This window comes from Drosophila subpulchrella, unplaced genomic scaffold (genome assembly GCF_014743375.2).
Source record: "Drosophila subpulchrella strain 33 F10 #4 breed RU33 unplaced genomic scaffold, RU_Dsub_v1.1 Primary Assembly Seq24, whole genome shotgun sequence".
Classification (NCBI taxonomy): domain Eukaryota; kingdom Metazoa; phylum Arthropoda; class Insecta; order Diptera; family Drosophilidae; genus Drosophila; species Drosophila subpulchrella.
The window spans coordinates 1,644,868-1,666,330 of NW_023665550.1; the positions used below are offsets into that span (position 1 = coordinate 1,644,868).

The 21,463-nt window shown below is 41.0% G+C and overlaps 1 protein-coding gene across 2 annotated transcripts; it reads left to right on the forward strand.

The window, feature by feature from the left end:
* The first annotated feature begins 1,546 nt into the window (after positions 1–1,546).
* Positions 1,547–18,314, forward strand: LOC119559376 (dosage compensation regulator). Of its 2 annotated transcripts, XM_037872418.1 has the most exons (5): positions 1,547–1,706; positions 1,781–2,297; positions 2,645–2,963; positions 11,240–11,930; positions 15,999–18,314. In XM_037872418.1, exons 1-5 carry the CDS (start codon positions 1,631–1,633, stop codon positions 18,191–18,193), a joined length of 3,798 nt encoding a protein of 1,265 aa, XP_037728346.1. In that variant the 5' UTR covers positions 1,547–1,630; the 3' UTR covers positions 18,194–18,314. The 2 variants fall into 2 exon arrangements, with proteins under 2 accessions (XP_037728346.1, XP_037728347.1); XM_037872419.1 differs by lacking the exons at positions 1,547–1,706; positions 1,781–2,297 and adding an exon at positions 2,335–2,581.
* The last annotated feature ends 3,149 nt before the right edge of the window (positions 18,315–21,463 follow it).

Sequence of the window (21,463 nt, forward strand, 5' to 3'; positions counted from 1 at the left end):
TAACGTTATTTTCAAAAATTTAAAATCGACCTTTATTCCCTTAGACTTATCATTTGATCCTCTGTGCACCGGCCCCAACAGATACAATTTTCCAAAATTTCATTTTACACTTTCACCGCTCTTTCTCTCAAACCAATTGTTTATTAAATGTCTTGGTATGCAATCCTTTTAGTTTTAGCAATACCTTTTGATTGATGTATCTCGAAACAATCGGACGATTACAGTAGATTTATATTTCTTCGTGTATATATAGAAGTCGCCCCCTTCTGATGCGCTTCGTCACTACGTGGACTGCCGTCCAGAGTGATATCCATGATCTATCTCCCCGCAGGTTATCCTTATAAACACATCTTACGTCCCAAAATAATGGTCTTTTGGATATATGGCTTTTCATTCCATTCCATCCATCACATTGAAGGAATCGTTACTGACCCAGTCGTATGTTCGGGAACGAACAAATATTGCAGATCCTGGCGCAGTTCAAGGTTTTGTCACCAAGGCGCCACGCCCACTATAATGCTCATAACGCTTAACCCATTCTAGCACTTTCTAAAAATTTTTTTAATCGCAACATCCATTACTAAGTTATAAAGAACTGAAGGAATCGGCCCTAGATGGCGCTGTTGCGGGGTGTGCAATCTAAGGATCGTTGTGCTTCCTCCATATTTCCATCTCCATGTCTCCCTTGAGCTGAGTAACGGTTATCTGATAGCTGAGGCCATCGACAATAGCGTTCTAGCAATGGGCCAAGTCAGCTGTTATAAGGAAATATTCGTTGGTTCAAGAAAATTAAGCCTTTCAAAGGCTTCTTACTCAGCGAATGATATTATCGTGTAAAGATATGTTGGTTTGCTTTCACCTCCAGCTTATGTCCTTCTTGGCAAGACCTGACAACTGTTGCACAAAATCATTAAGTGTATTATTAACCGCTTTGAAATTTTTTTGAGAAGTAGCTGGTGGAGGTGGAGACCTGTGGTTCCTCAATAGAGAGCTCGTCGGAGATCGAGCGAATCTCGCTTTGCTGCTTGCATATCTCCATTTCATTTTTGTCCCTTTAGCTGAGTAACGGGTATCTGATAGTCGAGGCACTCGACCATAGCGTTCTTTCTTGTTAATTTTTAGTTTCCATAACGCGTTTGCACGAACGCCGCCAAAGGTTAACTTTCTTATTAGTTGGGCCGCGGCTAACGGCGCTTATCGAAATTCACTCGCTAAATCTGGTATTTTTTCTGGTATTTCCTTAGCTCATCTGAGTACCGCTCTGAAAAACAGACCCGACGAAAAGCGTTAGCCGCGTATTTGGCCCTCGCTGACTCTTATGGCTAGCTCGCGGTTTTCGTCGATGTGAGTACTAGGCTTTAGTGGCGGATGTGCTCTGTGGTAATGGGAGTTTCACATTTGATAAAATTCCCAACCGTTTCGATCAGATGAACTCAATGTGAAAAAGGTATTAGCTTGTTTGGGAAGGGGGTATTAGTGAAAACATCGAAGTTGGAATAAAACATCAATGTATTGCCGTTTTTTTAAAACAACGGTGTTATCGATAGTGTGTGTTATTTCCAACCCCCGATCTTAAGAAAATTCAGGATAGGTTTGCAAGTTGCCTCTGCAATTGAATATATTGAAGAATATGGATATAAAATCATTTCTTTATGAATTTTGCGCGAAGTCGCGTATTGAACCTAAGTTTGAGGTTCGTCAAACGGGTGAGTGACTTGAGTTTATTACTCAGCCGAAATTTTACAACCACAAACATGTATGCCTTTTATATTTCGTGCAGGTCCCAAAAACCGTCAACGTTTTCTGTGTGAGGTACGGGTGGACCAGAACAACTACATCGGTGTGGGAAATTCCACTAACAAGAAGGATGCTGAGAAAAATGCGTGCCGTGACTTTGTTAACTATTTGGTGCGTGTCGGTAAGCTGAATGCCCAAGATGTGCCGGCGGATGTGGGTACTTCGGCGGGAGCAGGACCCAGAACAGGTCCTCAGGGCGAGGGCGCGTCTCTAGGAGGACAGCAGAAGCGCATGTTTGGTGCCCAGTCCGGTCCCCAGGATCTGGGTGAGGCCTACCGCCCACTGAACCACGAGAGCGGTTGCGACAGTAGCCGCTTTAACATTATCGACCATGTCCAGGAGCAGAAGGACATGAACGAAGCTGAGTCCATTGATGTTAACGCCGCTATCCATGGCAACTGGACCATAGAGAATGCCAAAGAACGTCTGAACATGTACAAACAGGCAAACAACATCCGCGACGATTACAAGTATACCCCAGTGGGCCCGGACCATGCTAGGTATGTGCTTTCCTTAATTTTTGAGTAATCCTTGGGAAGACTGTGAAAGATCCGTGGAGGGCTTGGTTAGCAGAGTGACGTAGTACGACACACTAAGCTACTAGAACCACGTCCTGCTACTTTGTATGGGTCTGTAAGCAAAACGGATGCCCATGCAAGGCGGTGTAGGTGGCAATAACACAAGCGCTAGCCTGTCAGCTGCGTTTCAACATTAGTACCATATCGCTCTGCTAGCTTTCCCCCTCTCCGCTGTCCACGGTAGCCCACAATAACCTGCATAGAAGGTAAGTTCCGACTTTGGCCCGCATGCTAGTCCGGAACTTTCCCTAAAAGCCTTGTCAATCTAGGAGCTTCATGGCCGAGTTGTCTATTTACGTGCCGGCGCTCAAGCGCAAAGTGACGGCCCGCGAGACTGGATCCAACAAGAAGTCTGCCAGCAAGTCATGCGCCCTGTCCCTGGTGCGCCAACTTTTCCATTTGAAAGTAATCGAGCCCTTTAGCGGTACCCTAAAAAAAAAGAAGGACGAGGAACTGAAACCATATCCAGTGAAGCTGGCGCCCGAGCTGGTCAACAACATAGACGAGGTGATCCAGGTGCTAGACCTTCCTGTCGTAAACCCACGCAATATAAAAATGGAGTCGGACGGCGCTCCCATTCCACTGATTGTAAGTGCTCAAAAACTAGCTATGTAAATATATACCTTTTATATACATCAAACAAAACACCTATCGATGTAAACAACTAGTGACGATCGCACCTTCAACATACAAAAGTTCTGATATCAACTTTTGTGACGAAAATGTGTGATACTTGCTATCAAAACTATCTCCACAATTTCGTACATATTTTTTTAAACCACTTTTAAAAAATTACTTACAATTTTTATTTTATTCCGATCAAAATAAAAATCACTTTATCATTGCATTCTTTAAATCTAAAAATTAACTAAAGTTAAATAAATATCGATATTAGAACCCATATGTTTTTACAATTTACAAGATTATGTATACTCTTGGTGCTAAATTTTTGGAATTAATAAAAAGTTATTAGACAAGCCATTTCCTACAAGTGGTTGAAAAAATATGTAAAAAAAAATTGTGGACTTACACAGATGTGATATCAATTAGGTGAAAATTCCTACACGAGAACCGCGAGGCTATGTTTTATTCTGATCGGAATAAATTAAAAATCATATAAGTTATATAAAAAAAAAAGGTAAAAAAATATTTAAAAAACTGTTGATAGTTTGATAACCACTTACATTAATGTGAAATCAGATTGGTCGAAAGTCTTACACGAGGGCCGCGAGGCTCTGATGAGTTTTATTTTGATCGGAATATAATAAAAATCATTTGATAAGCAGTTTTTAAAAGTGGCAAAAAAAAAAAATATATAACAAATTGTGAAGATAGCTTTGACCGCTTTGGCGGAAAGTCTCTCACGATGGCCGCGAGGCACCGACATATTTTATTTTGTGCAAAAAAAATATCAACTATTACCTTTTGAGTTTAATTTTTTTTATCAAAGGTAATGATTATGGTCTAAGTTTTTTTTATATTACTCAAACATAAAGATTACACTAACTTACAAAAAAAATATTTTGATTCTGCCCAAAGTTGGATTATGGTAGTTCCTGGTAGAGTTGAACCCCTTAATCACACAAAAGAAGACTAATTATTTTTAAATAGAAGCTTTTTTTTAAAAGATTTTTTAAAGAAATTTGTTTGGTTTCACTGTGTTTTTATTTTAGTTATATCTCGAGTTGCGACTACCCAATTTAGTTGACATATGTTTTAGTATACAACTATGTCACCCTTTAGTTTTTCCGAATAAATATATAGGATACATTGAGTATATTGTGAGCTACAATTCGGTAAGCTTTAAACAACAATTTAACAATTTTTTAACTGTAAGGCTGCTTTTGATATCGTAAAAACTAAAAAATAATAAACTAAGCGTCCATACGAACTAAACAAGTCATATTTGGACAAATTCCATGGTAAAATAAGTTTATTTTTATTTGTTATGACTTGCCTTGTTGGCCCGATTACAGAATTGCGTAACGCAATTCCCTTAGGCGGTGTTGTGAAACTTTGGTTTTTAACGTCGTTAAGCCTAGTACTCAGATTAGCTAAAAGTTTCACTAGTCGAAAAATTGTATTCTTTGTAGTGTGACCGAAGTTTTCAAAGTTCACCCGCAATAATGCATGTAGCATTGTCTTACTGTCAAGCAGCTGGATTGGAGCAATTTTAAAAAGAAGAGACTGCTGGTGCACAAAGAAATAAAAATAAAAACAAGGAATAACGCTTTAATCGAGTACCTCGACGATCAGATATTCGTTACTCAGCTAAAGGAACAAAAGGAAAATGGAGATATGCATGCAGCAAAGCGAGATTGAAATGCGCCACCTACCCGCGATCTCAACATACGGTTATGTGGGCGGTAGACAGATTTAAGCGTTATGGGCGTTAGAGTGGGCGTGGCAACATATCTAGCATGAAAACTGTGGGCGCCACAGGCTTGGGCGGTTTGTGGGCGTTAGAGTGGGCGTGGCATATACGCATAACAAACTTGCGCTGCGTACACGGCTACGGAATCTAAATCTGAAATCCCAATTCTCTATCTTAGATAGTTTCCGAGACATTCGCGTTCATATTAACGATTTTATGAAGTTTGTGGGCGTGGCAATCTTATTTTTGGTCAATCGATAGGTATTGATGAAAACAATGCAATTCAGTTAAAATGTTTATTTTACCATCAAAACTGTAGGAGCCATAGTTTTGGGCGGTTTGTGGGTGTTGCACGCTGCTGAACCAAACTTGCGCTGCGCAATAAGCTCTGGAATCTGCATGCCAAATCCCAGTAGCCTAGCTCTTATAGTTTCCGAGATCTCAGCGTTCATCCGGACGGACAGACGGACATGGCTAAGTCGACTCAGCTAGTGATTCTGATCAAGAATCTATATACTTTATGGGGTCGGAAACGCTTCCTTCTGCCTGCTACATACTTTCCGACGAATCTAGTATACCCTATTACTCTACGAGTAACGGGTATAATAAATGAAATGTTCAACGAATGTTTTGATTTATGTAAATTAGTATTTTTTTTTATAAAGTTAATAATATTTAAGTAAAAATATACCGGAAATGGTGTCAAAAGTGAGTAGTTGTTATTGATACATGTTGAATTTTTAAAAAAGTTTTACCAATATTTTTGATATTTCGTAATCAACAAGTTTCACAACGCTGACTAAGGGAATAATACTCTCTGCACACAGTCGCTGAAAGATAGTTGTTGCAATTTTAGGCGTACTCCTGTTCACATAGAGAATCGCTAAAGGGAACAGCTGATCGGCGTAAGCAAACCGTATCCAAAGGGATAAGACAAGCAAATATAGATGCTCTGAAATTATACAATACAACGCAAATTTAAATACAGTTTGACCGCTAACATGTTGAATGTTTTTAGCCCCAATGATTATTCCATTGCAGTTCAAATGCATTTCCTTCTCCAGAAATCCCGAAACGCCAATTACTAATATCACCTAAAATCGTAAAAAATTCTAAATAAAACACTGGAATACTGGATCGATTTGCGTGTGTTATCCCAGTTTCCGCTGCAGCGAGTTGTATCAACTTTTTCTCGTCTTTCTCCTACACGTGTATTTCTTATGGATGAAAAAGTCGGTGATGCGGAACTTGAATGCTGAAGCGAAAAACCCTTATGTCTGAATAGGGTATAACATGAACCACCTTAAGTTAGGTTAGGTTAGGTAGGAGTGGTTGGAGATTAGATACTAATCCCCACACTTAGGCCACATTGGGCCCCTTGTGATACCACATGATCTCTGATTATATTCTTTTCCCTAGCTCATGGGTTATTTGCTTTCGCGAAGTATTTTGTCCTTCTTAGGAAACATAAGAGTTTCGGAGGTGTGTAGCTACCTAGGGTTTGAAAGCGCTTTAGGTTATGCGCTGGGCAGAAGCATAGGAGGTGTTCGATGCTCTTCTCTTCGTCTATCTGTTTGCAGCTGCGGCAGAAGTCGTGGTTACTGAGTCCCAGCCTGTGCGCATGAGTCCCTATAAGACAGTGGCCCGTGAGGGCATTTAGGAGAGTGATGTCCTCCTTGCTACATTGTAGGAGAGTTTTTGTTCGATTCTACGATATCAACAGATGCCTTACAGTCACTAAATTCTAAAGTTTGACGAGTTGTAGCTGTTGAGAGCGAAACTGAATTGGTTTTACAGCAGCCCACACTACCAAATTGAAGGCACAGACGGATAGCGGTAAACTACGTTTTTGAAATAAGCTTTATTTAAATTTCAGCTTCCGAATCAATGTGTATTACATTAAATGTGTATTAAAAACGCGGAGATATAAAAAATATTTTCTTTAACAAAAAACTTGTCTATTTAAAATATTTTTGAATTATTTTTCGTGGTCTAGGGGCTTAACTGTAGGAGAAACTATCAACATCCCTCTTGGGGAATTTTGGCTGTAAGCTAGTTAAATAGGCAATAAATGGAAAAAAAAATTTAACAAAATTATTGCTGTGGTGGCTTGCGACACATTATTGGGCATGTCCCATTTATCACTGGGAAGTGAGTTTATTAACATTGTCGACTTTTCCTTTTACATAATACAACTTCCCTACTTCTTGGGTAATTTTCTTAGGGAAATTCCCTTTTGATGTCTGCATGACTGCAGCAACAGCCTCTTAACAGAAGACTTAACTTGCCTGCGCTTTTTAGCCAAAGTGCCGATTAAATTTTGGCCCGCTGTTGCTTTTTATCTATTTGCGTTAGATGTGTATACATTTAATGCATAAAATCCAATAAACAAACACTCTGGGTATTCCTAAACTGTTGAAAATTCAACAGAATATTTCAGCAATTAAGGGAACGACCCTAAAAGTTCACTGTTGAATTTTCAATTTTAAGATGACAGCTGTTATATAAGCTGTTTGTCAGATTGTCAAATTGCCAAGCTGTGTTTACCAAAGATTATGTTTAAAATTAAGGAAAAGGCCAAAAAAAGCCGAAAAAACTAAACTATTAGAACTGCTAACAGGCAGCATCCTATTAGATATCCTTTACATATATGCACATTTAATACTATTGTAATTCCTCCATGTTTACAAGTGACCAGAGTTACACTCTTACTTTAAGTCGAGAACAGCGATAACTCTGGTTTTCAGCAGTTAAACAAAATTTTCAACAAGCCCGAGGCTGTTGAAGTGCTAAAATTTCTGACAGTTGACTTTGTATGGAACAGCTGATTAACAGCTGATCAAAATTCAACAATTCAGCAATTCAACAGTTTGGGGAATACCCTGAATAATTGGCATGAACACAAATTGCAAAATATTTGAAAAAAATTTAACTGCCTATGCATTATTTTCACTGTATCGTCTAAAAATATATATAATCTACCGAAGTACAACGATCAACACAAAGAATGTTCATATCTCATCTCAATTAAATACTTTCTTCATGCGCCGGATTCGCAAAAATTGTTTAGGTTAGAATATACCGGGTTTTGAGGCGCATCCACAAATTAATTAATAATAAATCAAGAAAGCATTTAATTTAAATTCTCATGATGCAATTATAAAAAACAATTATAAACTTCAACAAATATGATAAAAATATCTTTTGCATTTAAAGCAGTCGTGAAGTATTTTTAAACAATTAATGTTTATGCTGTCGGATTTAAATCCGCGTCACAATTTTAAAAAAATATGACGACTATATCAGTTAGCTACCATTTGATCGGAAACAGAATTATTGGGAAAATTAAAAGAAAACAAGGAAGAACGCTATAGTCGAGTACCTATAGTCGCTATAGTAGAGTACCTCGACTATCAGATACCCGTTACTCAGCTAAAGGGACGAAAGGGAAATGGAGATATGCAAGCAGAAAATCGATATTGAAATGCGCCACCTACCGGCGGTAGAAAGATTTCAGCGTTAGAGTGGGCGTGGCAAATTTTCTCAGAGATCTCAGAGCCCACAAACCGCCCAATCCTGTGGCGCCCACAATTTTCATGCTAGATAAAAAATTTTAACTGAAATGTATTGGTCTCGGCAATACCTATCGATTGATCCTAAAAATTTGCCACGTCCACTTTAACGCCCACAACGCTTCAATCTGTCTACCGCCGGTAGGTGGCGCATTTTAATCTCGCTTTGCTGCTTGCATATCTCCATTTTCCTTTGGTCCCTTTAGCTGAGTAACGGGTATCTGATAGTCGAGGTACTCTACTATAGCGTTCTCCCTTGTTAGATGTAATTTCTTGCATTCGATGTGTCTTCTCCAGGTTAGTCGTCTGTCGAGGTGGACGCCGAGATACGTTACTTCGTTGACTTGGGGAATCTGCTTACTATTCAGTGATAGTGCCTGTTGAGAGTAAACGACATATGTTTAAATTTTTTTCATATATTTTAATACGCCAGGCAGATAGCCTCTCAACTACGATGAGGTGATTGGGTAGCTGTGTTGTTGCTGGGCCTGGGCACCTCGAGCGACTTAGGATTGCAGTGTCGTCAGCGAACGTAGATGTTGTTTGATGCTTGTTTGTGTATAGGACGAACAGAGAAGGCCCTAGTGCGCTTCCTTGCGGATCTGCAGCTTCGATAATGTAGTCGTCGGATGTTGTTGTGCTGCACCTTACTGCGAAGACTTTGTTGTAGAGATACGACTCAAGTAGCTGCCGTACTCCCGATGCTCAAAGGCTGCGCGTATTTCTGATGTTATTCTGTTAAGTTGTTTAATTGTTCCATGGTTTTGACGGACGCCAAATTGATGAGCCGCGATAACATTGTGTGCTTCTTAATATGGTATTATTCGTGTAAGAAGGCATTTTTCGAACAACTTAGGCAGACCCGATAATAAACTTATTGGTCTGTAGGATGACTGAATTGTGTCAATAGCAGAGTTTGGAAGTTCCATTGTCATTTTTAGGATTATTAGGTCACCGCCTGGGCCTTTTTCGATTTCAGTTTCCCGATGACTCGCGATTTCCTTTGGCTGAAACAGTGTTGGTAGTGAAATAGTTTCAGATTCGATTTGTAGTATGACAAATGGACAAGTAGCAGGGATCGGATTAGTTTTTAAGTGGTTGGATTACACGTCCCTTTTTGGTGCTGTTGAGTTAGTGACTGATGCATCTTCAAGAGCATCGGTAGAGAAGTCTATGTCCGCTTCGATGTTGAGCTGCGGAGCTAGTTCAATGTGGGAACTTACATACTATTCATATTTTAACCAGTTGGTTTTGTGCGACGTCAGCCTGTGGGGAAGATCTGTAGTTTCTGAGCTTTGCAGAAGAGTTATTAGCAAAATCTATTAAGTCTGGAACTTTTCTGGGGTCTGCTGGCCAGTATGTTCGGTGTTGTTCGGTTTTATGATTGTTCCTTTGGAAGTCACGAAGCGTGGTCCGCAGTGCGTGTGTTTCGCATTTTAGTCCACTGCAGCTATGAAACGATCTCTGAGTAAGTTGTAAAAATCCATGAATTGTCCTTCAGAAATTGTAAAGCTAGGCGGGCCGTAAACAACGGCTATGGAAAGGTTTTTGTTACCTGAATGCACTTTGATAGACGTGGCCTGCAAGTAATTAGTTGCAAACCTTTGGTGAAAGTGGTGTTTGCGTTCCCCTATTAAGATGCCGGTTCCGCCGTTAGCGTTACCATCTGGACGATCTGTGCGGTAGAAAGTGTAGCCCTTCATTTCGAAGTTGTATTTGCTTGTGAGGTACGTCTTTACCAGTAGCATAATGTCAATAGTATTTATACCCGTTACACGTAGAGTAAAAGCGTATACTAGATTGTATTATATTGTTCTCATCAATACCTATCGATTGACTCAAAAAAAAAAAGTTTGCCACGCCCACTTTAACGCCCACAAACTTAAAAAAATCGTAAGTATGAACGCAGATATCTGGGAAACTATCGAAGATAGAGAATCGGGATTTCAGATTTAGATTTCGAAGCCACTCTAACGCATACAAACCGCCCAAGCCTGTGGCGCCCACAATTTTCAAGCTAGAAAAAAATATTAACTGAAATGTATTAGTCTCGTCAACACCTATCCATTGACCCAAAAAAAAGTTTGCCACGCCCACTCTAACGCCCATAACGCTTAAATCTGTCTACCGCCCACATAACCATATATTGCGATCAGGGGTAGGTGGCGCATTTCAATCTCGCTTTGCTGCTTGCATATCTCCATTTCCCTTTGGTCCCTTTAGCTGAGTAACGGGTATCTGATAGTCGAGGTACTTGACTATAGCGTTCCTCCTTGTTTTAGCTTAATAACTGTTGAACTGGAGTTTTCCCGAAAATAAGCTCTATGTCAAAAGTCGTAAAATAGTTCGATTTCGTCAGTGTTTTTTGGCATATTAATTTTTACTCTTGGTAATAAATTTTTTGTAATATTTTAGAGCTTTAAATTAAATGCATACCAAAAATCGGTCGATTATATCATATAATCACGTAAATAATGCAAAAAAAATAATACCGAAAAAAAGACCTTCGCTTATTTTAAACATACTCCCTTCTTTTCTGGAATAAATAATTTTTTAATATCTCAGAACTACGAATTACAATTTAGACAAAAAGAAGCTAACTTCGGCAAGCCGAAGTTGATATACCCTTGCAGCTTAAACCATAGAATTCAATTTAAATCATACTTATAATAAAGAAAGCGTATATTTGGAAAAGTTGTATATAAATATACCGATAGTCCGATTAAAGCAAAATTGTATTCGAAATTCGGAAATTTCGTATAGTTACTTAACTAGTTAATTTGACCAAGAGTTTTAATTTGTGTATACGACTATAAATATTGAAAATACCAGTCCTTAAAAACTATAGGGGTCGTGGGAAATAATATTCGCAAATACACTATTGTAGTCCCTCTAATGAACGACGGTGCTTTCCCTAGGTTAACGCAAACCGCATCGACTCTATCCAACAAGATGGGGAGAAACGTCAAGAGAGCTCGGTTATTCCGTGGGCCCCTCCTCAGCCAAATTGGAACACGTGGCATGCGTGCAACATCGACGAAGGTGAATTAGCAACCGCCTCTATAGATGACCTTTCTATGGACTTCGAACGCTCTTTGCGAGAGCGACGCCAAAACGACGCTGAGTATCGAAAATTCCTCGAGTTTCGCGACAAGCTGCCCATAGCAGCCATGCGTTCCGAGATTCTAAGCGCCATTAATGACAGCCCAGTGGTAATCATTCGTGGCAATACAGGTTGCGGCAAGACCACCCAGATAGCCCAGTACATCCTAGACGACTACATCTCTTCCGGCCAAGGTGGCTATGCCAATATTTACGTAACCCAGCCTCGCCGCATTTCGGCTATTTCTGTGGCAGAGCGTGTAGCCCGTGAGCGGTGCGAGCAGTTGGGCGACACTGTCGGCTACTCGGTGCGATTTGAGTCAGTTTTCCCACGGCCCTACGGCGGAATCCTCTTCTGCACAGTAGGTGTGTTGCTGCGCAAGCTGGAGGCGGGCCTACGTGGAGTCTCGCACATTATCGTCGACGAAATTCACGAGCGAGATGTGAACAGCGACTTCCTATTGGTGATACTTCGCGACATGGTCGACACCTATCCGGATCTGCACGGTAAGCTCAAATATTTATGTTACGATTTACCTTTAAGGCTGTAAAATTTCAAGAAATATAGTTTACTAATTTGTAAAATCTGAAAGGTATTATTTAGCGAGATAAATAAATCATTTATTTTGTTTTATAACGTATTACAATTTAATGATAGATACTTTTCCCCGAATACAATGCTTTTGTGGGCAACAAGTAAGGGCAATTTATTTGAAAAATGAAAAGTCTTTACTTATTCTTCTAAATCAATTTCTCCTTTAAAGTAATCCCCTCCCGATCAAATACACTTACGCCAACGTTTTTTCCAAACCTCGACACATGCTAAGTAGTCAGCTTTTTTATCACCTCAATCGACTCGAAACGCGTTCCCCGGAGTGGTCTCTTAAGTTTTGGACATAGATAGAAGTCACACGAAGACAATGGCGAAATGGTCACGATGAACGAGTGAAATGTGAGCCGATTAACAGTAACATGCAAAAACCAAGAAATGTTGTTGCCCATAATTCTGGTATTTTTATACAAATTGCTTCACCCAAACGACGCATAATGCTCAAATAATATTTCTTACCTACAGTTTGGCCGGTTGGATGAAAAAAAAAATCGAGTAACGGGTATAAAAATCATTAAAAACTTGGGTACTAGACAGATCTGGGCTTTGGAATAGTCGTGGTAAATTTCTGTTAAGTCAATCGATAGGTATTGGCAATATCTTTTAGTTAAAATTGTTATTTAAGCATATAAACTGTAGGAGCCACAGCTTTGGGAGGCTTGTGGGCGTAGCAACTAATTATTAAAGTCAATCAATAGGTATTAAAGAAACCAATTCATTTTAGTTAAAAGTTTGTATCTAGTATCCAAACAGTGGGCGCGATAGCTTTGGGCGGCTTGTGGGTTTTATAGTGAGCGTGGCACCATACTGAAACAAACTTGCTCCGGGCAGGAGACCCAAGAATCTGCATGCTTAATCCCAACATTCTAGCTCTTATAGTTTCCGAGATCTCAGCGTTCATACGGACAGACGGACATTGCTAGATCGACTCGGCTAGTGATTCTGGTCAAGCATATACACTTGGTCCTCGCTTAACACAAACTCGGTCTTACACGGTTAGGGGCCGTCCATAAACCACGTGGACAAATTTTAAGCACTTTTTGACCCCCCTCCCCCCTTGTGGACAATCGTGGATTTTTAACTAAACCCCCCCCCCCCCCCCCCCCCTATTTTTGTCCACGTGGACTTTTTTATTGAACATTTTTTTTTTCCTTTTAAAAATGATATAGAGATTTTTAAAAATGGTAAATAAATATAAATTTAATAGTATGTCCACGTGGACATTTACCTCGAACCCCCCTCCCCCCCTCGTGGAAATCGTGGACTTTTGACGAAACCCCCCCCCTCCCCACAAAACTGTCCACGTGGTTTATGGACGGCCCCTTACAAATTTGCTCCCATCCCCCATTTAACACGCTAAAAACCTCGTTCTTACACGATTGCAATCGAAAACAAGGAAGAACCAAAGACCATAGAATAACAAGATGCGTAACTAGGAGTTAGAAAATGTACACAGGCGGGCTAATTTTTGCAAAGCAACCCCTTCACGTATAGGAATCTATTTTTAGAATGCCGTTGCTTTGCTTCCTTCTCTTTCCCTCTCTCTTGCTATCTCGCTCACGACACTTCGCGCTGTGGAAAAGTCGAAATTCAATTTTTGTCTCAATTGTCGATTCTTGAATTATGTTGACGAAAAGGAATCAATCTAAAAGACGCATTGCTCATGCGAATTATAAGCGGGCTGTGGCGCTCTGCGTATGTTGGTGGCCCGTGGATAATGGATTTCAGTTCCATGTTCGAGTCCACTCAGAGGCTGGATTCAACTAAATTTTTTTTATAGTTTTTTTTTATTATAATTTTTTTTTTAGTTGTACTTTTTTGATTATTTTCTTTTATAAATAGATTTTTTATTATTTTAAATTATGTTTTTATAGCCGACATTTTTTTTAGATGTACCAATTGGGACTTTAGCAATTAATCGCTCCTATAGATAAATTTTTTTTGTGTAAATTACATATCAGTCTTTAAAAATATATCCAATAACAATAAAAACATGAACACAATAAGTAATTCACTTTGAATAAAAGCGTAATGTGTACTCGAGAAAACGATTTTTCATTATATTTTGTTGAATATGGTGAGTGCAAAATGCAAATTTTTGATAAATAGATTAAAGCTTTACTGTTCAAAGATCCCCAGATATTTATTTATTTATGACGAAGTACATTTAGCTTATTGCTACTTTTACATTTGTCTGGGGAGTCTAGCCACTAACAATGTTTGTACAGCAAAACTCTAATCAATGTATCTAGCATTAGCATTTTATGTGAATAGCACTCATGATTTTCATTAATTAAAAAAAAAAAAAGATTGCATAAAAAAAAGTTGTTCCCAGTCGGGGTTGAACTCCGACCTGCAATTCCCGCGGTTGAGCGACTAGACCCATGGCCTACAGGCCATTGACACCTCACGTTAGTCAAATGTGACATTGAGCCCTTATTGCAGCAGACCACACGAAATGATTCACCAACACAACCAAAGAGCTTTACACGGACAACGCACACTAGCAAAATCGAAAATCCACACCAAAAATTTTGCCGTATAGTATAGTCGAGTACCTCGACTATCAGATACCCGTTACTCTGTTAAAGGGGCCAAAGGGAAGTGGAGATATGTAAGCAGCAAAGCGAGATTGAAATGCGCCACCTTCCGGCGGTAGACAGATTTAAGCGTTATGGGCGTTAGAGTGGGCGATAGGTATTGAAGAGACCAATACATTTCAGTTAAAATTTTTAGTCGAGCATGAAAATTGTGGGCGCCACAGGTTTGGGCCGTAAGTGGGCGTGACATATTCGCGTAACAAACTTGCGCTGCGTTCAAGGCTACGGAATCTAAATCTGAAATCGCAATTCTCTACCTTTGATAGTTTCCGAGATATCCACGTTCATACCTACGATTTTTTGAAGATTGTGGGCGGTTTCTGGGCGATAAAGTGGGCGTGGGTCAATAAATAGGTATTGATGAGAACAATACATTTCAGTTAAAATTTGTATTCTAGCATCAAAACTGAAGGAGCCAAAGTTTTGGGCAATTTGTGGAATCTCAGAAATATGCATGCCTAATCCCAGTATTGTAGCTCTTATAGTTTCCGAGATCTCAGCGTTTATACGGACATGGCTAGATCGACTCGGCTAGTGATCCTGATCAAGATCATTTTTCTGAGATGGTCACATTCAAAAAATTATACAAGATAAAGGCAAGAGATTTTCGAAAAATGTTGCTTGCAGTTACTATTAGTTTATAGTTTATACAAGCTTTTGGCATTAAACAATTTTGAATTTCAAGCCGTGGAAAAAAGTTTAAAAAGTACACTTTCAAAAAATTTGACGTTTTCAATAAGTGCTAAATTGGTTAAGAATAGTCTTATATCATTCGAACGGAATTTAGATGCCCTTTCCACTGATGCCCACATGTACATACATGTTCAAATTATGAGTATATTTAACTTTTGTTTCGTCAAAATACTTATGCCGACGAGTTTGTAGTAGACGCTTTGTAAAGTTTCCCGGTGCGCTTCGTCACAACGTGGACGGGCGTGATAAGCTGTGATGTAAAAACATCTGTATTTTCCGCTTTTTGACGATTAACCCACTATCCCAACGACTGCCTTCAGTCTCATGTGGGTCAGGAAACCGCTCCTGCTCAATCAACTAATGATTCTTGACCGAATATATATGTACGTTAGGGCGAGTAGATCTGTAGGGGCCGAAAAAGTTTCAAATCGTAGGGTAAGAGCGTAATCTTTAAACGATTGTATGCAATATTGCCGAACAAACTTAAAGCCTAAAGTTGCGTTTGATCACAAAAATAAAGCTGCATATTGAAAAGCCAACGTCCGCGCCAATAGAAATACCCAGAATTGTTTTTTTCAATTTGAATTTGATAATCGAAGCACTCGACCATAGTGATTTTTTTTTTTTGCTAAATGGCAATGAAACTAATGTGAAATTTTTTTTTATTTCCAGTTATTCTAATGTCGGCCACTATTGACACGACGCTCTTTTCCAAGTACTTTGGGGGCTGTCCCGTTCTGGAAGTGCCTGGCAGGGCTTTTCCAGTACAGCAGTTCTTCTTGGAGGACATTCTTCAAATGACTGACTTTGTCCCCTCGGCGGAATCGCGCCGAAAGCGAAAGGAGGCAGAGGACGAAGAACAACTTCAGCTCTCAGAAAACAAAGAAGAGATAGAGACCAACTTTAACAAGGTCTGCGAAGACAAGTATTCAGAAAAAACCCGCAACGCAATGGCCATGCTTTCCGAATCGGACGTTAGCTTCGAACTCCTGGAGGCATTGCTGGCGCATATTAAGTCAAAAAACATTCCTGGTGCCATCCTAGTGTTCCTGCCCGGCTGGAACCTGATCTTTGCGCTTATGAAGTTTCTGCAAAATACGAACACTTTTGGTAATTCGGCCCAATATCGCATTCTGCCTTGTCACTCGCAGATCCCGCGAGACGACCAACGTAAGGTTTTTGATCCAGTGCCAGACGGCGTCACCAAAATCATTCTCTCCACCAACATCGCGGAGACTTCTATTACAATCGATGACATTGTCTTTGTAGTTGACATCTGTAAGGCGCGCATGAAACTCTTTACTTCACACAACAACCTTACCAGCTACGCCACCGTATGGGCCAGCAAGACCAATCTAGAACAGCGAAAGGGTCGAGCTGGACGAGTCCGTCCGGGCTTCTGCTTCACGCTCTGTTCTCGTGCCCGCTTCGAAGTACTTGAGGATACCCTTACTCCAGAGATGTTCCGGACTCCGCTGCATGAGATGGCTCTCACCATTAAATTGCTCCGCCTTGGCGCCATTCACCACTTCTTGTCAAAGGCGTTGGAGCCACCGCCAGTGGACGCGGTCATCGAGGCTGAGGTGTTGTTACGGGAGATGCGATGTCTCGACGTCAACGATGAACTTACACCATTGGGCCGCCTTCTGGCACGCCTTCCTATCGAGCCGAGACTGGGAAAGATGATGGTGCTCGGGGCGGTGTTTGGCTGTGCCGATCTGGTGGCCAGCATGGCCTCCTACTCCAGCACCTTTTCAGAAGTGTTTAGCCTGGACATTGGCCAACGCCGCCTGGCAAATCATCAAAAAGCGTTGAGTGGAAGCCACTGTTCCGATCATGTGGCCATGATCGTTGCCTCACAAATGTGGCAGCGAGCAAAACAACGAGGTGAGCAGGAGGAGGCCCGCTTCTGCGACTGGAAGGGTCTGCAAATGAGTACTATGAACGTTATGTGGGATGCAAAGCAGCAGTTGCTGGATCTGCTTCAACAGGCCGGATTTCCAGAAGAGTGCATGATACCCCACCATGTAGAATCAGAGACTAATGGCGATGACCCGGTACTGGACATGTCGTTGGCTCTGCTATGCCTGGGCCTCTACCCCAACATTTGCGTGCATAAGGAGAAGCGTAAGGTGCTAACTACAGAGTCCAAGGCGGCGTTGCTCCACAAAACTTCAGTGAACTGTAGCAACTTGGCCGTTACCTTTCCGTATCCGTTCTTCGTTTTCGGAGAGAAGATACGCACGCGCGCCGTTTCCTGCAAGCAACTATCTATGGTCTCGCCTTTGCAGGTGATGTTGTTCGGATCGCGCAAAATCGATTTGGCAGCCAACAGCATAGTGCGCGTTGACAACTGGGTTAACTTTGAAATGGAGCCGGAACATGCGGCCAAGATCGGGGCCCTGAAGCCGGCACTAGAGGATCTTATAACGGTCGCCTGTGACAATCCGGCCGACATACTGCAGCTGGAGGAACCTTATGCCAAACTGGTCAAGGTCGTTAAGGACCTCTGTGGAAAGGGAGCAGGCGATTTTGAACTGCAGCGTGACTCTGGAATTTTGCCGCACCAGTCACGTCAGTTCAGCTCCGGAAGTGGACCAGCCAAACGAGGTCGTTTCGATGGTGGCGGCGGCAGTGGTGGAGGACGCTTCGCTAACAGAGGTTTTGGCGGTTATGGCAACCGAGGAAACAGCAGCTTCAGTAGTGGGGGAATTCGTGGTGTTGAAGGCGGTGGATATGGAACCAACGGTGGGGGGTATGGTAACAATCCAGGCTTTGGAAGCAATAGAAGATCAGGAGGCGGCTTTGGAAACTTTGGAGGATGCAACGATGGTGGAAACCAAACTGGCAGCTGGGGACGCTTTTAACGTATAAGGTTCGTTGTTGTCTGAATTGAAAAATAAGATATGTAAGTGCACACTAAAGCGCGAGACCTTTGATTTTCTGATGGAATTTACGTGGTATATAAATAAAAGACGTTTAATCTCATGCTTAAGTTTTTCATGGGACTATGTGCGTCAGCCTGGAATCTATAATGTAAAAGTAGGTCTCGTTTTGTCCGTCGTTTAATCTCCACCAAAAGTGCGTCCGAAAACTTCGACACAGGCCTTTTTCCACAGACCGCGGTGATGAGTCTGCAAATTCCGGTGTCAATGTCCTACAGCTTGAACATTTCGGAAATGTTATAGACCGATTTGGTCGAGGATCCGTCGCAAGGCGTTCGTCTTTAGCAAGCTGTGTAGCTTTTTTGTGAGGGCCAAAAGATATTCATGAATTTCGCTTTCAAGCTGTATAGCAACCTTCCGTTATTAAAGGCTGCCCTCGTCAAGACTTGACCCGGTCCATGATTTCTTGGCATCTAATATTTCAGTGAGGTCAAAGTCGGTGTTCGAGTCGATGAAAAAGGTTTGTGAGTCTTTCATCCGTCCCCTCTTTTCTTGTATATTAAGTAACTTCCTATCCTTTGAAAGAAGTTCTTTCAACGTTATTCCAATTTGGCGTTAACCCGTTCCAACGGGGCGGCCAAATAATTCTTCCATCTTCACGGAAGAAAGTAACTTAATATATATAAAAAAAAAAAAAGTTCCAAGCAAGGAAATTTCGATAGTGCGCGCCATTAACTTTAGTGTTTTTTAACTGCAAAATGTTGTGAATTATCGATAGGCACTAACAATACTAGGCCCCGTTTACACCTTAAGTTAAATCAAAAAAATTCAGAAACTCCGATGGAGGTCGGCTCTGTTACGATAAGAGCTGTTAGGAAGAAATTCACTTCTAGGGGTGAAGAACATCGATGTTTCAAATTTAAAGTTTTTAAGCACTCTAAAAGCCTTTTACACTATACCGATTTAGCCATAAGCCCGATTGCTCCAACATAGGGCTAACAACGCGTTAGCTCCATAACTCAAGTCAAATGCCCAATTTACACTACGCGGTATATTTGGAATTTTTCGATAGGCAACGCGGTGCAAACGCGTTTGCAAGAGCTGTTCTGTGGTATTGTAATATGTGAGCTACTCAGAAGGACACAATTATCATGGAAAAGTAGAAATGGTATTGGAAATTTCACAAAGTTCAATTTACTGCTCGGGTGTGGGTTCCATATTAATAAGGTAAGAAGAACTTAAAACAAACTTTCTTAATTGATTTTAAAGTAAGCAATGCTTACTGGTAATAGTAATATGATACAAGAGTTGCCACATCTTTTTAATGAAATAAGGTGTAAACTCTAGTTTTCAGCAATTTAACAGCCTCTTAACGCTGAATTGCTGAGATTTCTGAAAATGTACTTTGTATGGAGCAGCTGATAAACAATTGACAAAAATCAACAATTCCGGAAATTATGCAGTTTAAGGAATACCCGCAAACCGTCTGAACACCGCCGCTTTAAGTCGCTGTTTCAACTTTAAACGGATTCCTGTTCAAATAGAGAATCGCTGAAGCGAACAGCTGATCGGCATAAGCATACATAATCCGAATGAAGAGGACGTGCAAATCAGTTGCTCAAAAAAAATGCAAAACATCGCAAAACTAAATACAATTTGAACGCTAGCATGTGGATTTTTTTTTAGCACCAAATGATTATTTCATTGCTATAGCCTAGTACTTACATCGGCGAAAACCGTGAGCTAACCATAGGAGTGAGCGAGAGTTAGCTCGCGGGTTTAGTCGATGTGAGTACTAGGCCTTAAAGACTCGGATCGGCTAAGAGTTTCACTAGTTAAAAAATCTTATTCTTTGTAGTGTGACCGAAGTTTTCAAAGTTCGCCCGCAATGCATGTGGCTTGGTCTTACTGTCAAGCAGCTGAGCTTGTTGTCAAACGGAAAACAAATCAATTGGAGCTATTTAAAAAAAAAAGTCTGCTGGTGCACAAAGAAATTAAAATAAAAATAAATAAAATTTTCAACGAATGTTTTTATTTATGTAAATTAAAAGTTTAAGGCTTCGCCACCTTTCCCGCGCCATCTGTAGTCCAGCTCCTAGCTGGCCAATAATGGCTGGTGATGGCTCCTCCAGCTGTCCCTCAGCGGGCGACCTTATTTTCTCCACCCCTTAGAAGCCGGCGCGTCCACCATCTCCGCTTTAGCTGTCAAGTAGCTGGTGGAGGTGGAGTCCTCAATGGAGAGCTCGTCGGAGATCGAGCGATGTCCCATGTTCCTTCCCACTGGGATTCTCTAGTGGATCTCCTCCAGCGCTTCAACTATTCTGAGGATTTGCCCCGTTGTGGTATTGCTTCCTGACGGTCAATTTCCTCAACAATGGGCAACAGCTTGGATTAGGCGTCCTTTTTTATCTGCACTGACCTCCTTTAGCCGTTTTTGGTGTTTTTCTTCCATTTTTAATTTTTAAGTTCACCACCGCTTCTGCACGAACACCGCCAAGGATTAAATTTCTTATTCTTTGGGCCGCGGCTAACGGCGTTCATCGAAAATTCACTCGCGAAATCAGAATTTTTTTTTGGTATTTCCTTAGCTTATCTGAGTACCGCGCGGAAAAACACACCCGACGAACTGCTTTAGCCGCCTGTTCGCCTCTCGCTCACTCCTATGGCTAGCTCGCGGTTTTCGTCGATATGAGTACTAGGCTTAAGGAAGAAAAAGTGGCTGAAGCGGAAATCTCCATTGTGTGAATATGAATATGAATATGAAGTAAAATTCAGGCGCGATTATCGAGTTGACGATGCAGGTCTCTGAATTACATGCAAATTTGCATTTCAAATCCAATGGTCGGGTAAATTATACCCGTTACTCGTAGAGTAAAAGGGTATACTACATTCATCGGAAAGTATGTAACAGGCAGAAGGAAGCGTTTCCGACCCCATAAAGTACATATATTCTTGATCAGGATCACTAGCCGAGTCGATCTAGCCATGCCCGTCTGTCTGGCTAGACTATTGGGATTTGGTATGTAGATTCCTGAGCTTTTTGCGCGGCGCAAGTTTTAGTCAGCAGGGTGCAACGCCCAAATTTTAACTGAAATGTATTAGTTTCGTCAATACCTATTGATTGACCAAAAAAAAATTGCCACGCCCACTCTAACGACCATAACGCTTAAAGCTGTCTACCGCCCACATAACCATATATTGAGATCGCGGGTAGGTGGCGCATTTCAACTCGCCTTGCTGCTTGCATATCTA